The sequence below is a fragment of the Rhinoderma darwinii genome, chromosome 4 (genome assembly GCF_050947455.1).
Source record: "Rhinoderma darwinii isolate aRhiDar2 chromosome 4, aRhiDar2.hap1, whole genome shotgun sequence".
NCBI lineage: Eukaryota > Metazoa > Chordata > Amphibia > Anura > Rhinodermatidae > Rhinoderma > Rhinoderma darwinii.
In genome coordinates, this window is record NC_134690.1 from 388,612,255 (window position 1) to 388,635,014 (window position 22,760).

General features: G+C 44.3%; 2 protein-coding genes across 3 annotated transcripts in view; one reads left to right on the forward strand and one right to left on the reverse strand.

Moving 5' to 3' along the window:
* The window catches only part of PPP2R5A (protein phosphatase 2 regulatory subunit B'alpha), a 99,179-nt gene extending 89,721 nt beyond the window's left edge, over positions 1 to 9,458 (forward strand). Inside the window, exons 9-13 of the mRNA XM_075863295.1 lie at positions 2,141 to 2,191; positions 4,304 to 4,423; positions 5,573 to 5,700; positions 6,933 to 7,034; positions 9,327 to 9,458. Of these exons, the coding sequence (XP_075719410.1) occupies positions 2,141 to 2,191; positions 4,304 to 4,423; positions 5,573 to 5,700; positions 6,933 to 7,034; positions 9,327 to 9,453 (528 nt within the window). The 3' untranslated portion in view covers positions 9,454 to 9,458. The remainder of the gene's footprint in view (positions 1 to 2,140; positions 2,192 to 4,303; positions 4,424 to 5,572; positions 5,701 to 6,932; positions 7,035 to 9,326) is intronic.
* Positions 9,459 to 18,025: 8,567 nt separating this feature from the next.
* The window catches only part of PACC1 (proton activated chloride channel 1), a 39,031-nt gene continuing 34,296 nt past the window's right edge, over positions 18,026 to 22,760 (reverse strand). For both annotated transcript variants that reach the window (XM_075863297.1, XM_075863296.1), the window contains exon 8: positions 18,026 to 21,458. In XM_075863297.1, coding sequence (XP_075719412.1) covers positions 21,297 to 21,458 — 162 coding nt within the window. In that variant the 3' untranslated portion in view covers positions 18,026 to 21,296. The remainder of the gene's footprint in view (positions 21,459 to 22,760) is intronic.

Genomic DNA, 22,760 nt, shown 5'->3' on the forward strand with positions numbered 1-22,760 from the left:
TTCAATGCCAACATTTTGGAACATAAAATGACATAACATTTTTTTTTATTAAAGGGGTACTACCATCTCAGACATTTATGGCATATCCACAATGTTCTGCAAAGGCAAATAAAATAATGGGATGTTTCATTACGAGCCTAGATGAACATGATGATGAAAACATAGTTTACCTTTGCAAATCACTAGTCAGGCCAGACATGGAATATTGTACACAGTTTTTGGCGGGTGACCTATCAATTATGGGAATTGGTAGAATGGAATGCATTACCATGAAATATTGTCAAACTTAAAGAGAACCTTTCACCTGCCCATGCATGTGCAGCATGTAATGGGGAGGGCTGCACAAACCCTGGGACCCTTTACATTTTTTTTACCTATCTTCCTCCGTTATTTACATATCGATGCCGTTATATTTGGCGCCCAATATGTAAATAAGCCCCTGAACTGTCAATGGGGCGTTTCTATCTAACTAAATGGCAAGGGGGCGTGATGTCTTTGCTGAGACACTGTCCAATCAGCTACAGACCGTGTCAGGGCAGGTTGCGCTGTGTTCCCTCCCGCGAGAACACACACAGACTGGTGGTTCTCCAGAGAGCGCTCTCTGACTGTGTGTTCTCGCGGGAGGGAACACCGCGCAAGCCGCCCTGACACCGTCCGTAGCTGATTGGACAGTGTCAGAGCGAAGTGATCATGCACCCTTGCCAATCAGCATCGTACTCTTCTCATTGTTCCTGCCCAGCTTCTTTCACTGCAGAGCGTGATTGTTACAGTGTGATTGTGCAGTAAAAGAAGCTGGGCTGGAACAATGAGAAGTGTATGACGCTGATTGGTCACTGATTGGTCCGCATCATACATTCCTCTGTACAACACCTAGTTGGTCATATAGTAAAACACGCCCAGTTGTCTATCTATCAAGAAACTAATTAGCATAAATCTAAAATTGCTCAATACTTGCTCAAAAATGATCGTTTTTCAAAATAAAAACCACTGCTGTTATCTACATGACAGCGCCGATCAGATTATGTAGGAGATAGGGCACTTATAATCTGGTGACAGAGCCTCTTTAACCCCTTCCCCTGCTTGCATTCTGGGCCCTAATGTCCAAGCCATTTTTTAGATTTTTCCATTGTCACATTCGAAGTGCTGTAACTTTTTTATTTTTGCGTCGGCATAGCTGTATAAGGTCTTGTTTTTTGCGGGACGACTTGCAGTTTTTATTGGTACCATTTGAGAGTAGATGCGACTTTTTGATCACTTTCTATCACATTTTTTTTAAGTCAGGATTAACAGAAAACAGCAATTTTTCCATTGTTTTTTATTTTATTTTTTACGGCGTTCACAGTGCGGGTTAAATAATGTAACAGCTTTATAGTCGGGGTCGTTACGGACGCGGCGATACCAAATATGTGTAACTTTTTTGCTTTATTGTAGTTTTTTTTAATAGTAAAGCATTTTGTAAGGGGAAAAGCTGGGTTTTTCATTTTTTTTTTTTCACTTTTTTTTTAAATTAACTTTATTAAACTTTTTTTACTTTTTTACTAGTCCCACTAGGGGACTTCCCTATCCTCCGATCGCTATTATAATACACTGCAATACTTTTGTATTGCGGTGTATTACTGCATGTCCGTTTAAAACGGACAGGCATCTGCTAGGTCATGCCTGCGGCATGATCTAGCAGGCATTCGCTGCAGGCAGACCTGGGGGTCTTTATTAGACCCCCGGCTGCCATAGAAGACACAGACACTCGGCGATTTTATCGCCGGGTGTCAGTGAGATGAGGGAGCTCCCTCCCTCTCTCCAAAACCATTCAGATGCGGTGCTCGCTATTGTGCACCGCATCTGAAGGGTTAAACGGGTGAGATCGATACTAATATCGATCTCACCCGGCAGAGCAGGGACGCCCCCAGCCCTCAGCTGCCTCTGGCAGCTGACAGCAGGGAGATTTCACGGCTCCCTGCTCTGTTTACTTTATTCTAATGCAGCGACGTAGTTTGGCGGCGCTCTAGAATAAAGCCCACTAATGACCGCCGTAAAAAGACGTATCGGCGGTCATTAAGGGGTTAAGAACGAACTGTGAGATGACTAAGCATTCGACAACATGTTTCTATTTGCATACTAACTATGATTGTCTTTATTGTAGGTTATTAGAGGATTGTTGAAATTCTGGCCTAAAACCTGTAGCCAGAAAGAGGTAGGTAGCAGTTTTTCAAAAATAGCAACACTGCATTAATATCCTCCGAAGTGGTGAAGGGAAAACATAAAAAAATGTATGCTTGCATCCCAGTCAGTGTTTTCTACTCTCCAGGAGACTTCCCAGCAGGGCCGGTTTTATGGGCAGGCAGACTAGCTTAATGTCCTGAGCCTCCTTTTCTTAAGTGCTTATTCACACGACTAGTGCAAACTCGGACATGAAAAACTCCAGGTTTTTTTCGTCCAAGTTGCGCCCGCTTGGGTCCCGTTTTCACGGATCCATCATAGACTTGTTCATCGAGGGATCCCTGAAAACGGAAGAAAATAGGATATGTTATATTTTTAAACGGACCCTTCGCACAGTCCGATAAAACAACGGCCGTGTGAACGGCCCCATTGAAATACATGCGTCCGTGTAACCTCCGTCACACGGACGTATAAAAACGTTTGTGTGAATAAACCATAAATAACTCCAAAGAGTTACTTTAAGAGTGGAGCATATAAATCTCCTCTGCCCTAGACCACCAGGGGTTTAACATCAACTCCTTCAATGCCTTAGACCACCAGGAACATTATCAATAACCCGTTCCCTATTAAAAGGTAACTAAACTTTAATAAAACTTTTGACATGTCAGAAGTTTCATAAGTGGGGGTCCAAGCACCGATCGCTAAAACTAAGTGGAAGAAGCGTTTGGGTGAGCGATGTGCCACTTAGTTTCTGATCGGCTTTCCACGGAAAGCCGAGAGTGCGGTGTGCAGACCCATAGACTTTCTATTAAGCCCGTACACTGCTCGGAGGAAAGCTGATCACCTGAGCGCGTCTGCCGCTTTGTTATAGCGATCAGTGGGGGGTCTCTGTGCTCGAACCCCTCCAATGAAGACTGCTGACATGTCACTATGATAAGTCAAGTTTTTTTTTTAAAGTTCTGTTTACAATTTAAGGCATTGTATGGCGGTATTATTGGACTCTTAATGGCGGTTCTATTTTTGCATTGAATGGCCGTATTGAGTGAGAAATGAATGGCAGTGTTGTGGGCACTATATGGTAGTATTTAGGCATTGTTTGGCAGCATCATTTGGGCACTGAATGGCAGTGTTGTGTGGGCATTGTATGACCGTGGTATAAGTGTTTGGGTAATGAGTACGCATGTATCTGTGTTAGGCCTTATTCACATGAGCGTATTTTACGTCTGCGTTACGTGCGTTAAAAAAACGCACGTTACACGACCTATGCAATTCAATGGGGCCATTCATACATTGTGTTTTTCACGCAGCGTGTCCTCACTGCATGTCCTATACTTCCCATCATGCACCCATTGAAGTCAATGGGTGCGTGAAAATCACGGACAGCACACGGACGCACATACGTGTGCTGTGCGTGATTCACGCAACAGTTGTTAAAGAAATTATGAGAAAAAGAAAATCACCTTCAGTCTATTTTGCTGCCGTAAAAAACGTATAACATACACGCGTAAAAAACGCAGACACGCACCGTACACGGATGTCACACGGAACTGCAACGCAGGAAAAACGCTGCGTTTTTATGCATGCAAAACGGACACGTTCGTGTGAATAAGGCCTTATACGTATATTTTTAAACCATGGGAGCAGCTGTCTAAAAATGGCGAGGTAGGGGCCCCACTTTACTGGCTGCACACGGCCCTATTTTCTATAAAACTGGCCCTGCTTTGCTGAAGAATAGGCTACTCTCCTTACTGGGGGCCTCCTGGGGCATATGTGTAAAGACATTAATGTTCATGTACATTGAACCTCCCGTCAGTCGTCCCATTGAAGAACGGTACAGTCAGCCTTTCCCCATCCTCAAATGGCTGATAACAGGGAACACTAGATGCATGCAACTGACCAGCAAATAGAATATAGACTATAGATTGAGTCTCGTTCTGATCACTGTTTCTGGTTACTGGGGTGTTAGATGCTCCTATGTTATCACGTGTTTGGCCTCATACAGGGCATCCCACGTTCTGCTCCGCTGTCCGTCCTCCTCTCAATAACTTTTCTATTACCTCATCACGTCCACCATATATCTTGTTGGAAGCATGCCAGCGAAGGAGATGCCCTCCTTTTTAGTAGCTGTATGTTTGCTTTATCTCAGGTGATGTACTTGGGCGAAATAGAAGAAATTTTGGATGTCATTGAGCCGACTCAGTTTAAAAAGATTCAAGAACTTCTATTCAAGCAAATATCCAAATGCGTGTCCAGCTCTCACTTTCAGGTGGGTGATTAGACGTTGGCATCTATAGTATTGTATTATGCTGTAATATGTAGCGTGTATGTGGTGTAGGAGGTTTATTATTAGGTGTAAAACTTAGGCCCCATGCACATGGCCGTGCCCGCAAGCACGGCACCGCGATTGCGGGGCACGGACGACTGCCATCCGCATTTTCGGGCCGTGCTCCCATACTTTTGTATGGGAGCACGGCACGTAAAATGCAACAGAACGGACATGTTTCATAATTTTCAGAACATTTCTACGGCACGGACACCCATCCGTAGCGATACGAAAAGGTGTCCACGCCCAATAGAACTGAATGGGTCCGTAATTGAAGACTGTATTACGGTCCGCAACTACGGCAATTTTTAAGGTCATGTGCATGGGAAGTTTTCACTAAAAACTTGGAATTAGATGTGGGGAATTTATTAAAACACGCGTTTCATCCGCCAGTCTTAATAAAACGTGTCGCATCTTACTCCATCTTCTATTTCTATTAAGAGGCGAACGAACGCCTCTTAGCCTGGGTTCACACAGAGTTTTTTTGCAGGAGGAAATTCTGCCTCAAAATTGCGTTTGGAATTTTGAGGTACATTTTCCTCTGCCTGCACGCCGATTTTTGCGGCGTTTTTCACCCGCGGCCATTGAGCGCAGCGGGCATATAATGCCGCGAAATACGCTTTCTCTGCCTCCCATTGATGTCAATGGGAGGTCAGAGGCGTAAACGCCCGAAGATAGGGCATGTCCCTTTTTCCCGCGAGCCGGTTTTTCCGCTAGCTGGGAAAAAACACCTCCGCCTTCCCATTGAAATCAATGGGAGGCATCTTCGGCCGTTTTTTGCCACGTTTTGCGAGGTGGTTTCCGCGTCAAAACTCTTCAAAAAGGCTCCGCGTGAACTCCCCCTTAATGTGTATTATCTTTCGGCCGGGCCATGCGCCACGTCTGAGTTCAGGGTTACAGGTTTGTCTTCCAGCTCTACAGTGATCTGAAACTGGAGTAAAGGAGTGAAACTACAACTGCCAGCACGCTGCGACTCGGGGCATGCTGAGAGGTGTAGTCTCACAATTTAGAGAGATACCGATTGCAGACTACGCTGGTAGAGTGTCCCGTGTTGATCTTTTTACCCAGTTTACAGCAAAATGTCTTGTGCAGGTCGCTGAGCGGGCCCTATACTTCTGGAACAACGAGTATATCCTCAGCCTGATCGAGGAGAATATTGACAAAGTTCTGCCCATCATGTTTGGCAGCTTGTACAAAATCTCCAAAGAACACTGGAACCCGTAAGTACATCGATTTTTCATCTTTTTTTTCCCCCCCTGTCTGTCCGCTAAAGGAAGAATCATGTTGGATTGTATGGAAGTTTTCCAGCACCTGTAGGACGCTACATAATGCGATTGTCAGTGTAATTATGACCAGTTACCTGTATCACTTTATACATTTCCTGCTATACAAAAATCGCTCTTCCCCAGAAGTAAGAAAACTGTCCAGTGCCTATAGGCGACTATCCTTTAAGTCAATGTTTGACCCTTTTGTAGATCCTTGAGGGTCGATGCACATTACGTGCGCTTTTGCCGCAGTATAATGCAGTACCAGCATAGGCAATGAGATGCCAGGTAATCCTGTCCATGCTGCGGTATTTTCCCGCACGTAAATTGACCCACGGTGCGTATTTTCGGAACAGCGTGTCAATTTATCCCGCTTGCGAATACGATCTCCATAGTTCTACAGAAATACGCAGCAAAACCTGCAGCATGAAAACGCCGGGATTTACGCATCAAAGCATTTTTTTCCTGCAAATTTCTTGCAATTTTGCTGCGGATTTTCCACAGTAAAATACACTATGTGCGTGTAGCCTGAAAACAAGAATAGCCAAACCAGGTCAGCCACCTGTAGTTAGCGCTGGCTTGGAGTAATTGCTTCATGTCAGTATAGAGCAGGGTCTGTAGAGGGGGCTGTATGATTTGCCTTTGAAGCAGCTTTTGGAAGGTACTGATTCTCCTTGCGGAGAACTAACCAGTCTTCAGAGCAATGCTTGCTGGGAAAAGTATGCAAAATAGCTCTCCTCCAGTAGGAATGAAGCAGTCTCTCTAGTGCCACCTATAGGTGTGACCCTTTACTGTGTACTGATGAGGAGCAACAACTCTGAATCAGATGGGTGTCTCTGGTTTGGCTATTAACCCGAGTCCTGTTTCAAGGCCCTGTCAAGGTTCGGACATTGACTTCGTTTAGGCGCCTATAGGTGGCACTAAAGGCCATTTTCTTATGAGCGGGATCTCTGCAAAAAAAAAATCAGTCGCTTCCAAGAGGTACATTTTCTTCTAGATAGTATTAGAAGTGTGGTGTTTAGATCCTAGTATCTCAACCCGTGGTACATGAATGGTACATACTAGGACCGCAAAGTCAAGCATACTAGTAATGGAGCTCAATAAGAAAAATCGGACAACTTTAAGTTCTGAGTTGCGCTTTAGGTATTGAATTGTCCATTTATTTTTTTATCTTCATAACTGTACAGGACAATTGTAGCCTTGGTGTACAACGTGTTAAAAACGTTAATGGAAATGAATGGGAAACTCTTTGATGAACTGACGGGCTCCTATAAAGCAGAACGTCAAAGGTACAATCTATCCATTTATTTTTTGCACATTGTGAAAATTCAGTTCAAATTTGCTAACATCGATTAAAACCTATAATAGGTTTTGTTTCTGAATCCCATTATGTTGCTAGTCAAAGGGGCTGCATGAGATTAAAAACATGGCTGCTCTCCTGCAGAAATGGCGCCACTCTTGGTTTTGGACTGTATCTGGTATTGCAGCTTTCGCTTTAATAGGCTTGAGCAGCAATATCGGACACGGATAAGAGTGGCGATGTTTCTGGAAGAAGAAGGCAGCCATGGGTTTTTATGTTGCACAATATCTGATACAGTTGTCAATGAAATACGGTAAACAAACAGACTTATCACATGATGTGTGTTTATGGTCTGTGCCTCCTGGTTGGTCCTTTAGGAACCAATGTGGTGGTACATGTGATGTACAGTGACGTAGCAGAGTCAAGCCATTCAGGGTTCGGTAACTGGGATGTAGCAGGCTGGGTACGTGGTACAAAAGCAGTAGTCAGACAATCCAAGGCTGAGAAACGGTGAAGTAGCAGAGCCGGGAACGTGGTACAGATGCAGTAGTTAGGCAATCCAGGGTTTGGTGATGTAGCAGAGCCGAGTGTGAAGAGCCAGTCACAGAGACAGGTCACAACAATAGAGTTCAAGGTCAGGATATAGCAAGACCAGGTTGGGGAACAACCCACTATAACTGAGGCCAGTGTGTAGGGGACATAAATAGAGCCAAAATAGTAGAGTGGTCCGGCGCACGATGCAGGTAAAATCAATACTGCTTTATTGTAACAAATTTAAAACCAATAAATAAAAATTCTCGGATGGAAGAACTCTTACGTGTTTCGAACCATTCGGTTCTTACTCATAGCTACTCTTCCAATGGAGGAGGTCAGATTTTAAATCGGGTGTTTCGAAAACACGTGGTCCTCAGGGTAAATAACTCTCTTAATATCAGGGGCATGTATACTGCTGGAACATGTATGCTAAATAATGTAACCCAAATTTTTTTTTTTATAAAAGTACATCAATAAAATCTATGTACCCAAAATGGTGCTATTAAAAAATACAACTTGTCCCGCAAAAAACAAGACCTTATACATCTATATCGACGCAAAGATAAAAAAGTTATAGCTCTTGGAATGAGACGATGGAAAAATTAAACAAATGGCTTGGTCATTAAAGAGGCTCTGTCACCAGATTATCAAATCCCGATCTCCTATTGAATATAATCGGCGCTGCAATCTAGATAACAGCAAAGTTGTTTTTTTTTTTTAAACGATAATTTTTGCCCAAGTTATGAGCAATTTTATATTTATGCAAATGAGCTTTTCAATGGACAACTGGGCGTGTTTTCTCGTATTTCCAACTGGGCGTGTATTGTGTTTTTACCAACTTGGCGTTGTGAATAGAAGTGCATGACGCTGACAAATCAGAATCATACACTTCTCATCGTTCCCCCCCCAGCTTCTTTCACAGCAGGCACACGGCGTGACGTCACCCACAGGTCCTTCAACATTGTCTTCGGACAAAGAAGATATATCGGCTCCAGGCGTCCGAGAGGGTAATATGCTCGCCTCTAGGGAGTTTGCTATGCTTACCTGCACATACTCTGCACTTTCCCGTAAGACACCTGGAGCTGATGTGTCTTCTCTCTTCCGACGTCAAGGTTGAAGGACCTGTGGGTGACGTCACGCTGTGTGTCTGCAGTGAAAGAAACTGGCTGGGAATGATGAAAGTGCAGAGTATGTGCAGGTAAGCATAGCAAACTCCCTAGAGACGAGCATATTAACCTTTTGGATGCCTGGAGCCGATGTATCTTCTTTGTCGAAGGACCTGTGGGTGACTCATTTGCATAAATATAAAATTGCTCATAACTTGGGCAAAAATGATCGTTTTTCAAAAAGAAAAACTTTGCTGTTATCTACATTGCAGCACCGATCACATTCAATAGGAGATAGGGATTTGGGGACCGAGCCTCTTTAAGGTCTAAAGTAGGCTGGTCATTAAGGGGTTAAATGCTACATTTCTGCTGCAGCCACTAGGGGGAGCATGGAAGCTTCCTGAAGACAGATTTATTGAGTTCAAAGGGACCTGTATAAATCTTCAGTGAGCTCCCCCTAGTGTTGGCTGCGGGCAGAATTTTGGCTGCGGGCAGGGAAGCAGAGGGTTTGGAGCTCAGACCCTTATAAAGATATATTTGATAAATGACTCCACACAGAGTTTTGGACCTATTTAGATACCTGTGTAGTATAATGTTAATGTAGTGAAATGTAACATTGTACTTGTACATTTATCTGTCAGGGAGAAGAAGAAAGAGCTGGAGCGTGAGGAGTTGTGGAGACGGCTGGATGACCTGCAGCTGAAGAAGGCCCTGGCAGATCAGCAGATCATTGCTTTCAATGTACAGAATAATACAAGTGCCAAATAGACGTCCACCTCTGCTTCATAGGCATACTTTTGTATATTTTTTTTTTTCCCCTGTTTTTTTTTTTTCACCCTAAAATTGTAAAGTAAAAGCCAATTATTTTGGGGGAGGCACATCTCCCCCTCCTGAGAACCGCTCGGCTGTAAGAGGGGCCAGCGATATATTGCAGGGCAACTTGTTGCTGACCTCTCAGACAGCGGGCAGATTAGCAAGCTCTGTGTTACAGCATTATAGTCATGATTACTGGGGAGGAGAATATCTTTTTTTTTTTTTTTTTATAATTTGAGTGAGGTAATTCTGGGGGTGGTGAGAATTATGACTTGAATTCTTTAATATTATATATATATTTTTTGATTGTGTTGCACATAGGTGTATTAGTCTGCTATGTACATTTTTTTTTCCCTTGGCATTTGACATGTTTATATCTTTACTGGTCTCTGTTTTGAGGTTCTTAATGTGCACCTGTCGCCCATGCTCAGCGGCGGCAGACGTTTTATAGGCAGAACCCGTATCCATGAAACTGCGGCTCCCTGGGCACCGGTGCTGTGTCACTAGACCCCAGTGACTTTATTATGGGTTTAGAAAACAAAAAATGGAAGCCATCCCCCTCCCCCCCCCAATAAGGCTCTGTTCACATCTGCGGTGGGGGTCATGGTCTGCCGGAGCTTTCCGTCAGAACGGGACCCTGAACTGACACTAATGGAAACCCGAGGTTTCCGTTTTCATCACTATTGATTTCAATGGTGATGGATCTGGTGCCCGTGGTTTCCGTTTGTCTCTGTTGTGCACTGGATCCGTCGTTTTGCGTAGTCGATTACTGAAATGAATGGTGATGGTTTCCGTTCGTGTCTGCTCAGGGTCCTGTTCTGGTGGAAACCTCAGATGGAACCCCAACGCAGATGTGAACAGAGCCCAACCGGTACACATCATTGTTATGATCACTCTTGGCACTACTGTTTTTTTTTTATAAAAGGTACTTTCTTGACTACCAGCCATAAAGGCCTTGTAAATGCAGATTTTCTATACTGAGCAAGTCGGGATGTTCAGGGCAGAGGTGTCTTCTTGGCGCCATCGCTCTATTTCCTGCAAACTGAAGCCCTCGGATAAGACTGCCTATAGAAGACTATTACACTGTCAGGCAGCTGCTCTCTGTTTCCTCCCGGCTATTAGACACGGACATGGAGTAGCCTTGCCATTCATTTACATTGTAGTGGTCACCTATGCAAATCATTCCAATGAGTATTAGACAATGTTTAGTGAGTGGCAAGGAAGTATTAGTGAAGTCGGTGTCCGTGCTGGTGTTGTGCACTTCCGCCTTGTGTTCCCGTAATGAGATTATAGCTTTATAATAATGTCTCTGTGTGCTAGAGATCAGCGGTGCCGAGCTCCTGCTCTCTAGCTGATGAGTAGGCGGTCTCTTATAAAAACTCGGACAGTAACTACTTTACTTCTTCACTTAAAAGATTTATAGCTGCAAGAAGAGTGGAAATGATTGCACCTAACAGCAGTACGTGATGTAGCAGGGCTGAGTTTGTCAGTTGATACACTACAGCTCTGCTCCGTCTCTACATAGTATAAGAAGCCTCTCCGAGTATCCTGACAGTCGAGCCGGGCCCGGTCAGTTGAAGTTGTGGCTCCTCTTAGGCCGTTTCCCCTCACATAATAGCTACATTGAGTTTGTGCTGGGAAGCACTGCCGATCTAATGGAAATGATGAAATTGTATATATAATAGCAATGTTACCTGCAGACTGACTGGACGGTTCATCTTATCGCAGTGTTTGTTGTTACTGATCTACATGTCCTCACACTCATTACTCTAAAAGTTTATCACCTTTTTAATGCGTTCAGAAATCTGATTATTATGGCAAAGTAGTGCCGAGCTCCCGCCACCCTGTCCACTCCGCCCAGGACCTGTGGATTGATTGCCAGTGATGTGCTGACTGACAACCCATCCCTAAATACTGGTGTTTGTCACCTGATTAGGATTGGCACTGCAGAGACTGCCGGGTAAGAGGAAAGCAGCTTTAATCAAGGGCACCTATAATGTGCCTGTAGAGGGTTAATGGGTGCGAGGAGCATTCACTATACAGCCCTTGCGTTGGCAAATGTTAGCTGAAACCCACGGCTCCCTAACCCCAGTGCTCCACCTTATATAGATGCTATTACAGAAAGTGCCTCTGTCTGATGACCAGAAGAACTGCGCTTCATAACCTGAACGACATTACATTTTCAGACTGGACAGTTATCCCCTATCCACAGGATAGTCAGTACTTGTCTGATTGCTGGGGTCCCCACAGCGGGGACCTCCTCCGAGGGCTAGAATAGGGCTCCTGAATGCCCCGTTCCTGCTCGACCACAGTGAGGACATTGAATGGAGCAGTGATCGAGCATGAAATGTCCTCCTCACTGCATTATGTAGACGACGGCTGTACTCTGTTTCCAGTCTTTGAATAGAGCGGCAGCATGCTTGACCATCGCTCCAGTCAAAGTCGTCCTCTGTGAATAAAAAGTGAGGTGGAACGGGGGGGGTTTGGGTCTCCATCCTTGCGATCGGTGAAGATCCCAGCAATCAGACGATCACTTATCCTGTGGATTGGTGATAATTGTCCATTGTGGGAATAAACCCTTTCGATGCTTCCCTGACCCCCAGATAGAGCTGAGGTCTGGTGTCCGGTAGTTGAGCGTTATTAGGACGTCTGTAATATTTTACGTGATGACTTTTTAAGGCAATTTATATTTATGCGGATAGTTTCATGCAGTTTTACACGCAGGGGTGGAAATTTCTGTGAGAAGGGAAGAAAATATGATTATGTTGCGTGTGATTTCAATATCCTATAGATGAAAAACTGCATATGATATCAAGGTCGCATCATAACGCATGGACACGTGCAATTTTATTTGACCCCTTAGAAATACATTGCGTGTGATATGGCTTAATGTCACGGAGCACTTCTTCCCCTTCCCGCACGAGATGCTTAGTTCTCAGCGGGTGAACCCCATTTACGGAGAGGCTTGTATAACAGTTTCGCTCTATAAATTTATTTTTAAACGGGATCAAGTTCAGTGCGGAGCTCAAATCTAGATATACCGCAAGTATTTTACCCCTATTGAAACCCTATATACACACAAAGGAAATGCCCCAGGAAAACGATAACGCATGTTACACGTGTCCTGCAGATCTGTGGCTGTATGTTTAGAAGAATGCCTATATAATCACGGCCGAAGAGCATTTCCCCTTTAAATAGTAAAAAACAGGAGAGAATAAAAAGGATTTTCGTTTTTTCTACTTTGGATAAGGGGATAGTTGAAAAAATTGTATTCACAGGAGAGGCTTTGGTTTGTTTTTCTATTCGGGTGCGCTCACACATGACTTGTACTTGCGTTTTATTTCCGTAGCGTAAAACTTCAATGTGTGACTGTGAAAAATATTCTGCAACTCTCCCAGATTTCTCTAGTTCTTGCGTTACGGAATATTTTTCCCATAGGCATACATTGTAACGTTTTCTGCAATGCTAGCACGCCACGTGTGAGCGCACCCTTACGGTTAATGCACACGATGCGTATTGCGTGATACAGTACCAGCAAAGTAAATGAGATTTCAGGAAATCTCATCTACACGGTGTGGATTTTTCCTGCACGTAAATTGACCTGCGGTGCATATTTTAAAATCCGCAGCACGTCAATTTATCTTGCGATAAATTTCCGCTTGCGAATTCTATTTGACTTTTACAGAAAAACCCAACAAAATCCGCAGCATAAAACCGAACCTATTTCTACATCAAACTGTAAAAACGTGCCTAAAGACGCACATTTGGGTGCGGTTTTAGCTGTGGCATGACCTGCGGTTTTTATGTGGATTTTCCACAGTACATGACGCAACCTGTGCATTTGTCCTTTTAAAGAGGAAATGATCTAGAACGCACAATAGCCACACGGGTGTTGTTGCTGTAATGAGAATATTCATCTGATTGGGTGTTTTTGTTTTTGCTTACCCCTCCCCCATATCCTATCCATTATTAAAATCGTGCACCATATTAATATATTCTGTCCGCCCTGCTGAGATCTACCACTGAGTGATAACATTCCGTAATCTGGATTACAATGTGAACAACAAGATGCTGATTATGGTCCATCGACAATAACTTTTTTAATATTTATGTGGTGTGTGTGTGTGTGTGTACTTGTCCTTTCCAGAGCTCGGGGTCCATTGAAACACTACTACCTGCGTGCCGGAGATGAGCTGTGATGTTGGCCACGCTCCGGCGTTTGTATTAATAGAATTAATGATTTACAAGTCCCAGTAATGCCGGGTTAACACCATGCAGATTGTATTTTAGTAGATCTCCGAGAGAGATGTAAGAGATCGCCCTAACCCATCAACACCGCCCCACCAACCTAGATTTTTGCTTTGGGGGATTTGCTCGCTGCTCAGCCCTTCAGCCAAGCCAAAAAGAAAAAAAAAAATCCCATAGATATATTATCGGCATGCTGGGACTAAGCTTATCCTGTATGGCTGTATACACCTCGTCGCCACTGCTATATACACCACTCTACAAAAACCGATTTGTTTCCGCACAACCATTCACGTGCAGGGACCTGCAATAATTATTACCTTAATTCAGGGAGATTTGTTTTCAGGGAACGTCTACTTTTAATGTTAAAAAAAGATGAAAAAATAAATAAATTCATGCCGAAGAGAAAGTTTCACCGTACTTAATATTGGGGTATTTGTAGTTTAAAAAAAATAAATTCTGCCTCCCCCTCCTTTTAGTAAATAAAATTGTATTTATCCCATTTTAAAGATCTCAGAAATGAAGGACGCCATCCATTTCCCCAGGTTTTTGTCTCTTGATGACTATTTTCATACTAGAATGATATATTCAATGAGAAATACAGTATATATATATTTCTATTTTTTAAAGTTCATGTAACATTTTTCCCGAAGAATTTATATTGGATAAAGCTTTAGGATACTGCAGAGATGGTTATTGGACCCAGTCACATTATCGATAATGGCAGCAGAACCTGTTTGGTTGCTGTTTTTTTTTAAACTCTGGGCCGAAACGCGTCAGGCTTAATTAAAAGTCCTTGAGGCAAAGAGCTGGGATTAATGATGAGGTATTGGAATGTGAATAGATGACGTCTCCTGCTGTACAATGATTACTGTCTGTACTCCATCTTGTAGGCTTTAGATGATGATTTATGTAACAGAAACGCAGTATTTCTCAAGTATAAAACTCTCGTCTTCTACTTGCTGAAGTATTTCCAATCGCTCGCAGTCATGTGAAAACTGTTTTGTAAATTTAAAGGCAGTCACCGGGGGGGGGGGGGGGGAAACAGCATTTAATAAACTCTCTATGTTTGTAGATCGTGTGTGTGTGATTTATCACGTGTATCCAGGAAGGTAAATGGTCCTGAAAAACCGCTGTCGCTGCATTATAAGACTCTGCGGGGTGACGGGGAAAGTAACGCGGCCCTGTAGCAATCCACTTACAGGTCTTCTAATTATTGAGAATACTACTGATCGTCCAGCTGCTGCTACTTGTGACCTGAGCGCTTGTAGCCCATCAAATGCAAATTTATCATTGAACCGATGAGGGAACACGTGATATTCTGTGACATTGTGCTCATGGAATATTCCCAAGAAGATGAGCAGATTTAAAGGGACATTAAACCTACAAATAAAGTAGGTGGGGAGGGACAGAAAGAAAATACTTGTCAGTATGAAGACTCGCTGAAAAATCCTGAAACAGTTTTGTAAAAATCTGGGATAAAGGCACCAAGGTCCCTCTTACCCTGATCCTCTTCATTAGGGTAATTGTGAAGGGGGCGGAGCTTAGCTTGTTTAATGGAACAAAGTCTGTCCCCTTGTTCCAAATTTCCTGTTTAACATGAATTGGGGGAGGGACAAAATAGAGAACTGCATATAGAGACGTCTACAAGATCGAGCAACAGGTGGACAACATAGTAAGGCTACAGGTGGACAAACCTATTTTGGATTCAGATTGCGCTGATCTCAAATACAATTTTAATCCTTTTTGGTTGCCACAAAACCACTTCAAAAATCCATTATCATTGTAGTCACTGCAGTATGTAAGTAAACACACTAATATACATTCCGGTCCCCCGTCGCGCTGATTGAGATTTTTATAGCGCTGGTGGGGGATCGGAAGTCTAGTTGCACAGCTTTCCTTCATGACGATACAACTCTTCGTCATGCAACCGGCCTCACTGTGCTCCATGTAATGGCTGTACTTCTGCTTCTGGTACATAGAGCCCAGTGGGGTCAGTCACATGACTAATCATACAAAAAGTCTGGCCTAAGCGCCATTGTTCATGGTCCTGACCTGTAGACCTGGTCGCAGATGACATGGACACGTGGTTTATATACACTATATGGACAAAAGTACTGGGACACCTATAGGAGCTTTTATGATATCCCATTGTGAATCCATAGACATTAATATAGAGTTGGTGCCTTTGCAGGAAACCATCCTCCACTCTTCTAGTGAACTTCCTACAAGATTTTGGAGTGTGTTTGGGAATTTGTTCCCATTCATCCAGAAGAACATTTGTGAGCTCAGACACAGATGTTGGGGGAGGGGGTCTGGCTCACAATCTCCGTGCTAGTTCATGCCAATGGTGTTGCGTGGGGTTGAGGTCAGGACTCTGCAGCCAGTCATGTTCTTCCAGACCAAACTCCCCCAACCAACCATGTCTTTATGGACCTTGTGCACTGGGGCGCAGTCATGCTGGAACAGAAAAGGGACGAACCCCAAATTGTTCCCACAAAGTTGGAATCTACAATTGTCCAAAATGTCTCATGTGCTGAAGCATTAAGATTTCCCTTCACCGGAATGAAGGAGCCGACCCCTGAAAAACAACCCCACAGCATTGCGCCCCCCCCCCTCCCCACCACCAAACTTTACAGCTGGCACAATGCAGTCAGTGCAACGGCTTGAACTCAATGGGGGCTCGCTATGCAGCGAGCTCCCTCTAATGGTGGCCACAGGCAAATACAAAAACGGTCAGGAGGCAAAAAAATATTTCAGTGCTAGGTTTCCCCTTCACTATTGGCCCTATAGAGGTCACGCAATCTGCCTCCATGGAAGTTACACCACTAAAGGCTTCCATATACACAGATGGATATCAGGACCGATCACAGAGATTGTTACATGGGCCGAAATGATAAGCAGCCAGTCAGGCTGGCCCACCAGCGTACTAACGGGCTCCGAAGGCCCAGCAGAAGACCACCCCCATTTGGAAGTGACTTTGGGGCCAATATATTCCCACTAGGGTTTATTTATTTCTTTATAGGCACTGTGAGAAGTATCCATCACAGATTTCCTTCCCTCCCCTCCCCTCCCCTCCCCTCCCCCCCCCCACTAAATAGACGATAACTGTCAGATCAGTGGGAGTACAACCGCTGGGACCCCACAGATTGCCAAAACTGGCAAGTCTGCAGCCAGGAGGAGTCTAATAGTGTGGTGGTCGAGTATGCGCCATGCCACTCTATTCAAAGTATGGCGTTGCCAGAAACTGCAGAGCATTCTGGCGATCGGTGGGGGTCCCATGGTCAGACCCCTACTTACCTAACAGTTATTACCTGTCCAGTGACAACAGGGTTAAAGGGGTATTCCGTTACAAGTTATCAGAATATTGCTGAATTTCAGCTGCAACAATATTTAAAAGGAAAACTCCCATTTTCTGCTCAAAATCTATGTAACATTCTACAGTGTTAATCTACAAAATGTTGAATATATTTTCAGTAACTTTGCTTTACTTATCTAGTACTGATTTGTAATTCTATTTTATTCTCTGGTTACAAAGTTGCATTCAGAATTCTGCAGGTTCCGTTACCAGAGAACTGTCATCTGAACTCCCATGATGCACTGTCAGGGTAAGTTCACACGCACTAATTACGGACGTAATTCAGGCGTTTTTGCCCCGAATTACGTCCGAAAATTGCGCCTCAATAGCGCTGACAAACATCTGCCCATTGAAAGCAATGGGCAGACGTTTGTCTGTTCACACGAGGCGTAATTTACGCGCCGCTGTCAAATGACGGCGCGTAAATAGACGCCCGCGTCAAAGAAGTGACCTGTCACTTCTTTGGCCGTAATTGGAGCAGTTATTCATTGACTTCAATGAATAGCAGCGCCAATTACGTCCGTAATGGACGCGGCGTTCAAGCGCCTGCACATGCCGTTACGGCTGAAATTACGGGGATGTTTTCAGGCTGAAACATCCCCGTAATCTCAGCCGTTACGGACGCCCTCGTGTGAACATACCCTTACACAGCGGTTAGGTCACATGACTACTGGTGCAGTGTAGATAAATCACATACAGTTCTATAAAGGTACCTGCAGAATGTTGAATTTGGGAGTGAATAGAGAAAAAAAAAAATAAATAAACACCTATATTGCTTAATGTAATACAGTATTCAGCCAGCAGGTGGTAGTGTTGTAAATTTTGTCTGAAATGAGCGTGCATTGCTATAATATAGAATGTATTTCTACAATTATCATCTAGACTTTTAAGTAGCGCAACATATTGACTCACAACAAGCAGATGTAGAATTGAGAATTTTTATATACAATTACAAAAAACACACAATAATAATAATACAGGTTGACCAGATTCTTCAGCACATGTTAAGATATTAAAACAACAAAAAAACACATGAAGATAAAAATGACATTCAGAAATAAAATTTCTGTCCCAATGATCTTATCTGCTGCAAGGAGAAATTGGTAAAATGTGAATTATTGTATTTGCAGCAGTAGGAATGATTTTCTCTATGGAAATGTTTGCCTATTATCGCAGCTACTGTTCTGTGTATTCATTTCTGAATCTGTAGGGGGTCTCAGCATTCAGATCCCTCACCATTCAGAAATTGATATGTAGGGGCGGACTGAGAGTGATCTGGGCCCCCTGAAATTGAAGCTCATAGTGTCCTTTCCAACCACTATAGCTATGATACACTTTGATTGGCTGAATAAATTGTATCGGAGCAGCACTTTTTTTTTTTATTTATTTTTTTGCAGGTCCGGCATTAAAAAGTTATTTCCCAACTTATAAAAAGTATTGCTAGGACTTGCCCTCACTTTATGACCAGTAGTTGTCCTACCTCAAGGACACCCACTGATCTTTAGAATGAAGCGGCCGCAGCGCTGACTTTCTTTACAGTTTTTACCTGCACAGCGGTTCACTTGAATAATGGCGGCTGCAGTTCACTGCACAGCCGAGTGTCCGGGAGCACCGCTGTGAAGGGAAAACTTAGGAGACGTGGCACTAGATCGGTGCTGCTGCCCCCTTCATTCTCAGGTCCGCCGGGTGTTCCAGAGATCGGACCCAAACCGATAATAAAGTGATGGCATATCCTAGTGATACGTTACATGGGAATAATAAAAGGGTTATTCCCATCTCAGACATTCATGGCATATCTACAGGACCAGCCATAAAAATGTCCGATAGATGCGGGTCCCAGACCTCGGTCCAACCTTCTGTCGCTGGGCTTCGCCACGGAGTTACGGGTGACTGGGAGTACAGAAACAGCTGAGCTACACCGTTCCCGCAGCTCCCATAGAAGTGAAAGGGTGTTTGCTCCCGAGTTCCAGAAACAGTGTAGGTCGCGGTTTCCGTACACCTGGCCACCTCGTAACTCAGTGGCTGGAGCCCAGAGGCAGCGGGACAATTTAGGACGGGGGTCAGGGGCCCCATTCTCAAGATAGGTGTGAGTCCCAGAGGTGAGACCCGCATCTACCTGACATTTATGGCATATTCTGTGGATTTGCCATAAATATTCGAGATGGGAAAACCCCTTTAAGCTTTGAGTAGGGTTGTAACTGGGCATGGACCCTCGGATACTTCTTCAATGGTTATTCTCCCCCCCCCCCCCCATTATGTAATAATACCATATCTATATTTATGGTAGAAAATACCTTTTAATGGTCTATTCCTCAATGTTAAAAAATATTGGAACGTAGGTGGGACCGGGGGTGAAATGTTCTGACCATGACTAACCTGAGAATTCCCCTTCTGATTAATATCCCTTATAAAACTCCCCTTTGTCTTTCCCTCTAAAATTCCAGTGTTACCAGTTCTTCTGATACGTATAGATATGTAATCTAAAAGTAAATCGACATAACATAAATAGACATCTATATGGTGAATAAATACAAAAATATAACAATACTGTCTGTGGTTTGGAGCACAAGCGAAGACAAATAAGGAAAAATATGTAAAAGTTCTGGTAAGTCCGCGGTTGCCGTTGCTTTTGTATGCAAGGATTTCAGAACTGCTTGTAACATAAACCTGCCACTAGGGGGAGCTCACTGCATAAGCATTTATACAGTTCCTATTGAACTCTTCCATAAGTTCCCCTAGTGGTGGCTGCAGATAGCCAGAATTGTATCACTTTGACCTATGGCTGTGTGAAGCAGGGGGGTTTGGAGCTCTGTGACAGAAAGATGAAGCTCTGACCCCTCCTAAGATATATTATAAAATTAATCTGTAATCAGCACAACATTTTGGACCTGTTGAGATAAAAAAAAACTACACACAACAAAAGCCCTAATTTTAAAGTGACTAATTCCCTAAATCTTTATCGATGAGATAGGTGATAAATGTTTGATTGCTGGGAACCCCTATGCATCACTAGAACGGAGTCCCGGGCCCCCGTTCCTCCTCACTGCACGTCCGCGGTGGGAACTTTTAACGGGACGGTGGTCCAGCATGCGCTCTGCCACTTTATTCAAGGTCTATGGAACAGGCGAGCGCTGTACACAGCTGTCAGTCAGCCCCACAGATGTTGAATGGAACGGCACCAAGCATGTTCAAATGTCTCTGCGGGGCCTAATAGGAGTAGAAAGATGGCAGACTTCATTAGGCACCCAGCGATCGCATCAATGGGGTGACAGTGTTAGCCCTCCCTCAGTTTCATGATTTAGATGCTACGGTTAGCAATGACAATGACATCTAAGGGGTTAAACGGCTGGGATTGTAGTAAACCTCCAATCCTGGCCGTTGCAGGAGTGTGTCAGCTGTAACATACAGCTGCCGCCCACGCCATCCCGATGCTTTACATGCACGGCAGCAAGGTCCTCTGCGGCAGAGCCGCATATATACAGCGGCTATCGGCAGGGGTTTAATGGAGTGATCTAAAATGAACATCCCCTTCTCAAGGATGAGGATGCAATGGCGACCAGCTAAAACCTGCTGACTAGCTAATATTGCCAGGGGATATGCGGGCAGACGCTTTGCAGCAGCTGCTGCAGGGGAAATGTGGTGTTGCATGCCATCCATTCCAAAGAATGGGCATTCATGTAATACATGGTAGTGCTTAGTCCACCAGAGCGGGAGCCACAGTTTCTTGTGCCTCTCCACCCAGGGTCATAGAGGTGGGCCCAAGTGAGGGACCCCGCTATGATTTATGTGCCCTAGTAGGGCACATGGAAAGGGCTTGTCCTGATGAGATCAGCTCTTTACGTATTCTCTGGTAAGGCAGCACATGAATTCAGGTTCTTTTTAAGATTTTTCCAAACCAACAGCCAGTTGTTCTTTGCCATTAATCGTAGATCTCAGTGAGGTTCCTCTACAGAATCCAAGACCTCTTCATTGTGTCCCTCAATGGCGATGCGACAACGCAAGTAAATATATATATAAAAAGTTCTACCGCTCACAGCTAGGGATTACCTGTGGCCCAGGGCACCTGCAAATTTGCTATTCCTATATAATTAAGACCTAGAAAAGGTTCTGGGGCATTATTCAGGCAGCGGTCCAGCAGCTCCAGAAATGCCCGGTCATAGGCCGGGACTCTCGGACATTGGCGAGACGTCCTGCTTCAGCTTATATGGTTCAGCTCCCGTGCCCGCTTCTTCAGATGCCGCTTGCGAATTTTGATCATCCACTTCACGCTGAGTTTGGCAAAATCTGCAGCTTTAAATAAAACCAGGAACACTCCGCAGAGCAGGGCGATCATGCTCCAGGGGTTGGCAGTGATGATCTGACGAACAAAAATAAAATGAAGGGAAATAACAAGAGACAAGAAAGTTAGTGAATATGAGAAGCAGATGGACGGATCGTGCAGAGCGCGGAGGTTTCCAGTATATAATAATATGTGGACGCCGCATTCTTCTACATTGTCTGCCGATGACATCATTGCTGGTGGCCATATCCCCTAAACAGCGTTAAAGGACATCAGCCTATAAATGATTGATGTAAATGTTAAAGGACTAGTGCAATAATGGGGTTCACTAGCTCGTGTCCCCCACTCTTACCACCTCCTTTATTATGGTCACTAGGGTTATGCGTAACTTCCCTACCTTTCTCTTGTACGGCCGCTAATCTAATCGCTTTGCTGCTCAGTGTATACAATTGCATAGTAAATAAAAGCGATATTTATTAATACAAACAGTAATCGCACTCCGATATAAAACACCACACACGGAACACAGGAAATAATCACAGTATAGTATCAGTATACCCCAATACACAGAGGTTAATATGTGAATATACTCGCACTATACCTGGCACATTATTATTAACAAGGTATCACAATACTATTCTATACCACCGCCCATTTATATAAACGTATATATAAGTTAAGTTGCAATACACCCACGCCAACTATGAGACCCGCCCACCTATCTCTAACTTTCCATATACACTAAAGGGTTAACAAGGGGACATGCAGGTGGGAAAGGGTTAACCGGGGAAGTGTAGGTAGGGCAGGTGTAAGGGAGATAATGGCTTTGTGCTCGTTGTATAGGGGGAAGTAAGGGTTAACTCAGGGGAAGATGGGGCACCAGCTCGTTGTGTAGGGGAGTGAGGGTTAAGTGCAGCTGCTGCTATACGTGGATACTTAGCACTTGTCGTTGGGGAGCGTCCGTGCCGGGAGCAGGAGAAGCGGTGTGTAGACCGGAAAGAGGGAAGGATGTTGGTGGAGCGGTGAGCCGGGGAGAGAGAACCAGAAGAGGACGTCTGTTCCGGGAGCGGTGAGGGAGACCGGAACAAGCAGGGCAGGATCGGATCGGTGGTGGAGCCGGGGAGGAGGAAAACAAGAGAGGGAAGTGTAGGATTGTGGCCCTTCTTATACCCGGTCTGTGCACTTCTCTATGACATCACATACTCATGCACGTGGAGAGGCGGGCAAGCCATGAGACGCTCCTGTGACGTGGGAATGCATCACAAGATGTGGGAATGCATCACAAGATGTGGGCCCCCCCCCCCCCCCGGAGTGTAAGAGGCAAGGGAAACATAGGAAATATTTTGATCCCCCCAGAATCGTATTACCTGGCGGGCAGTG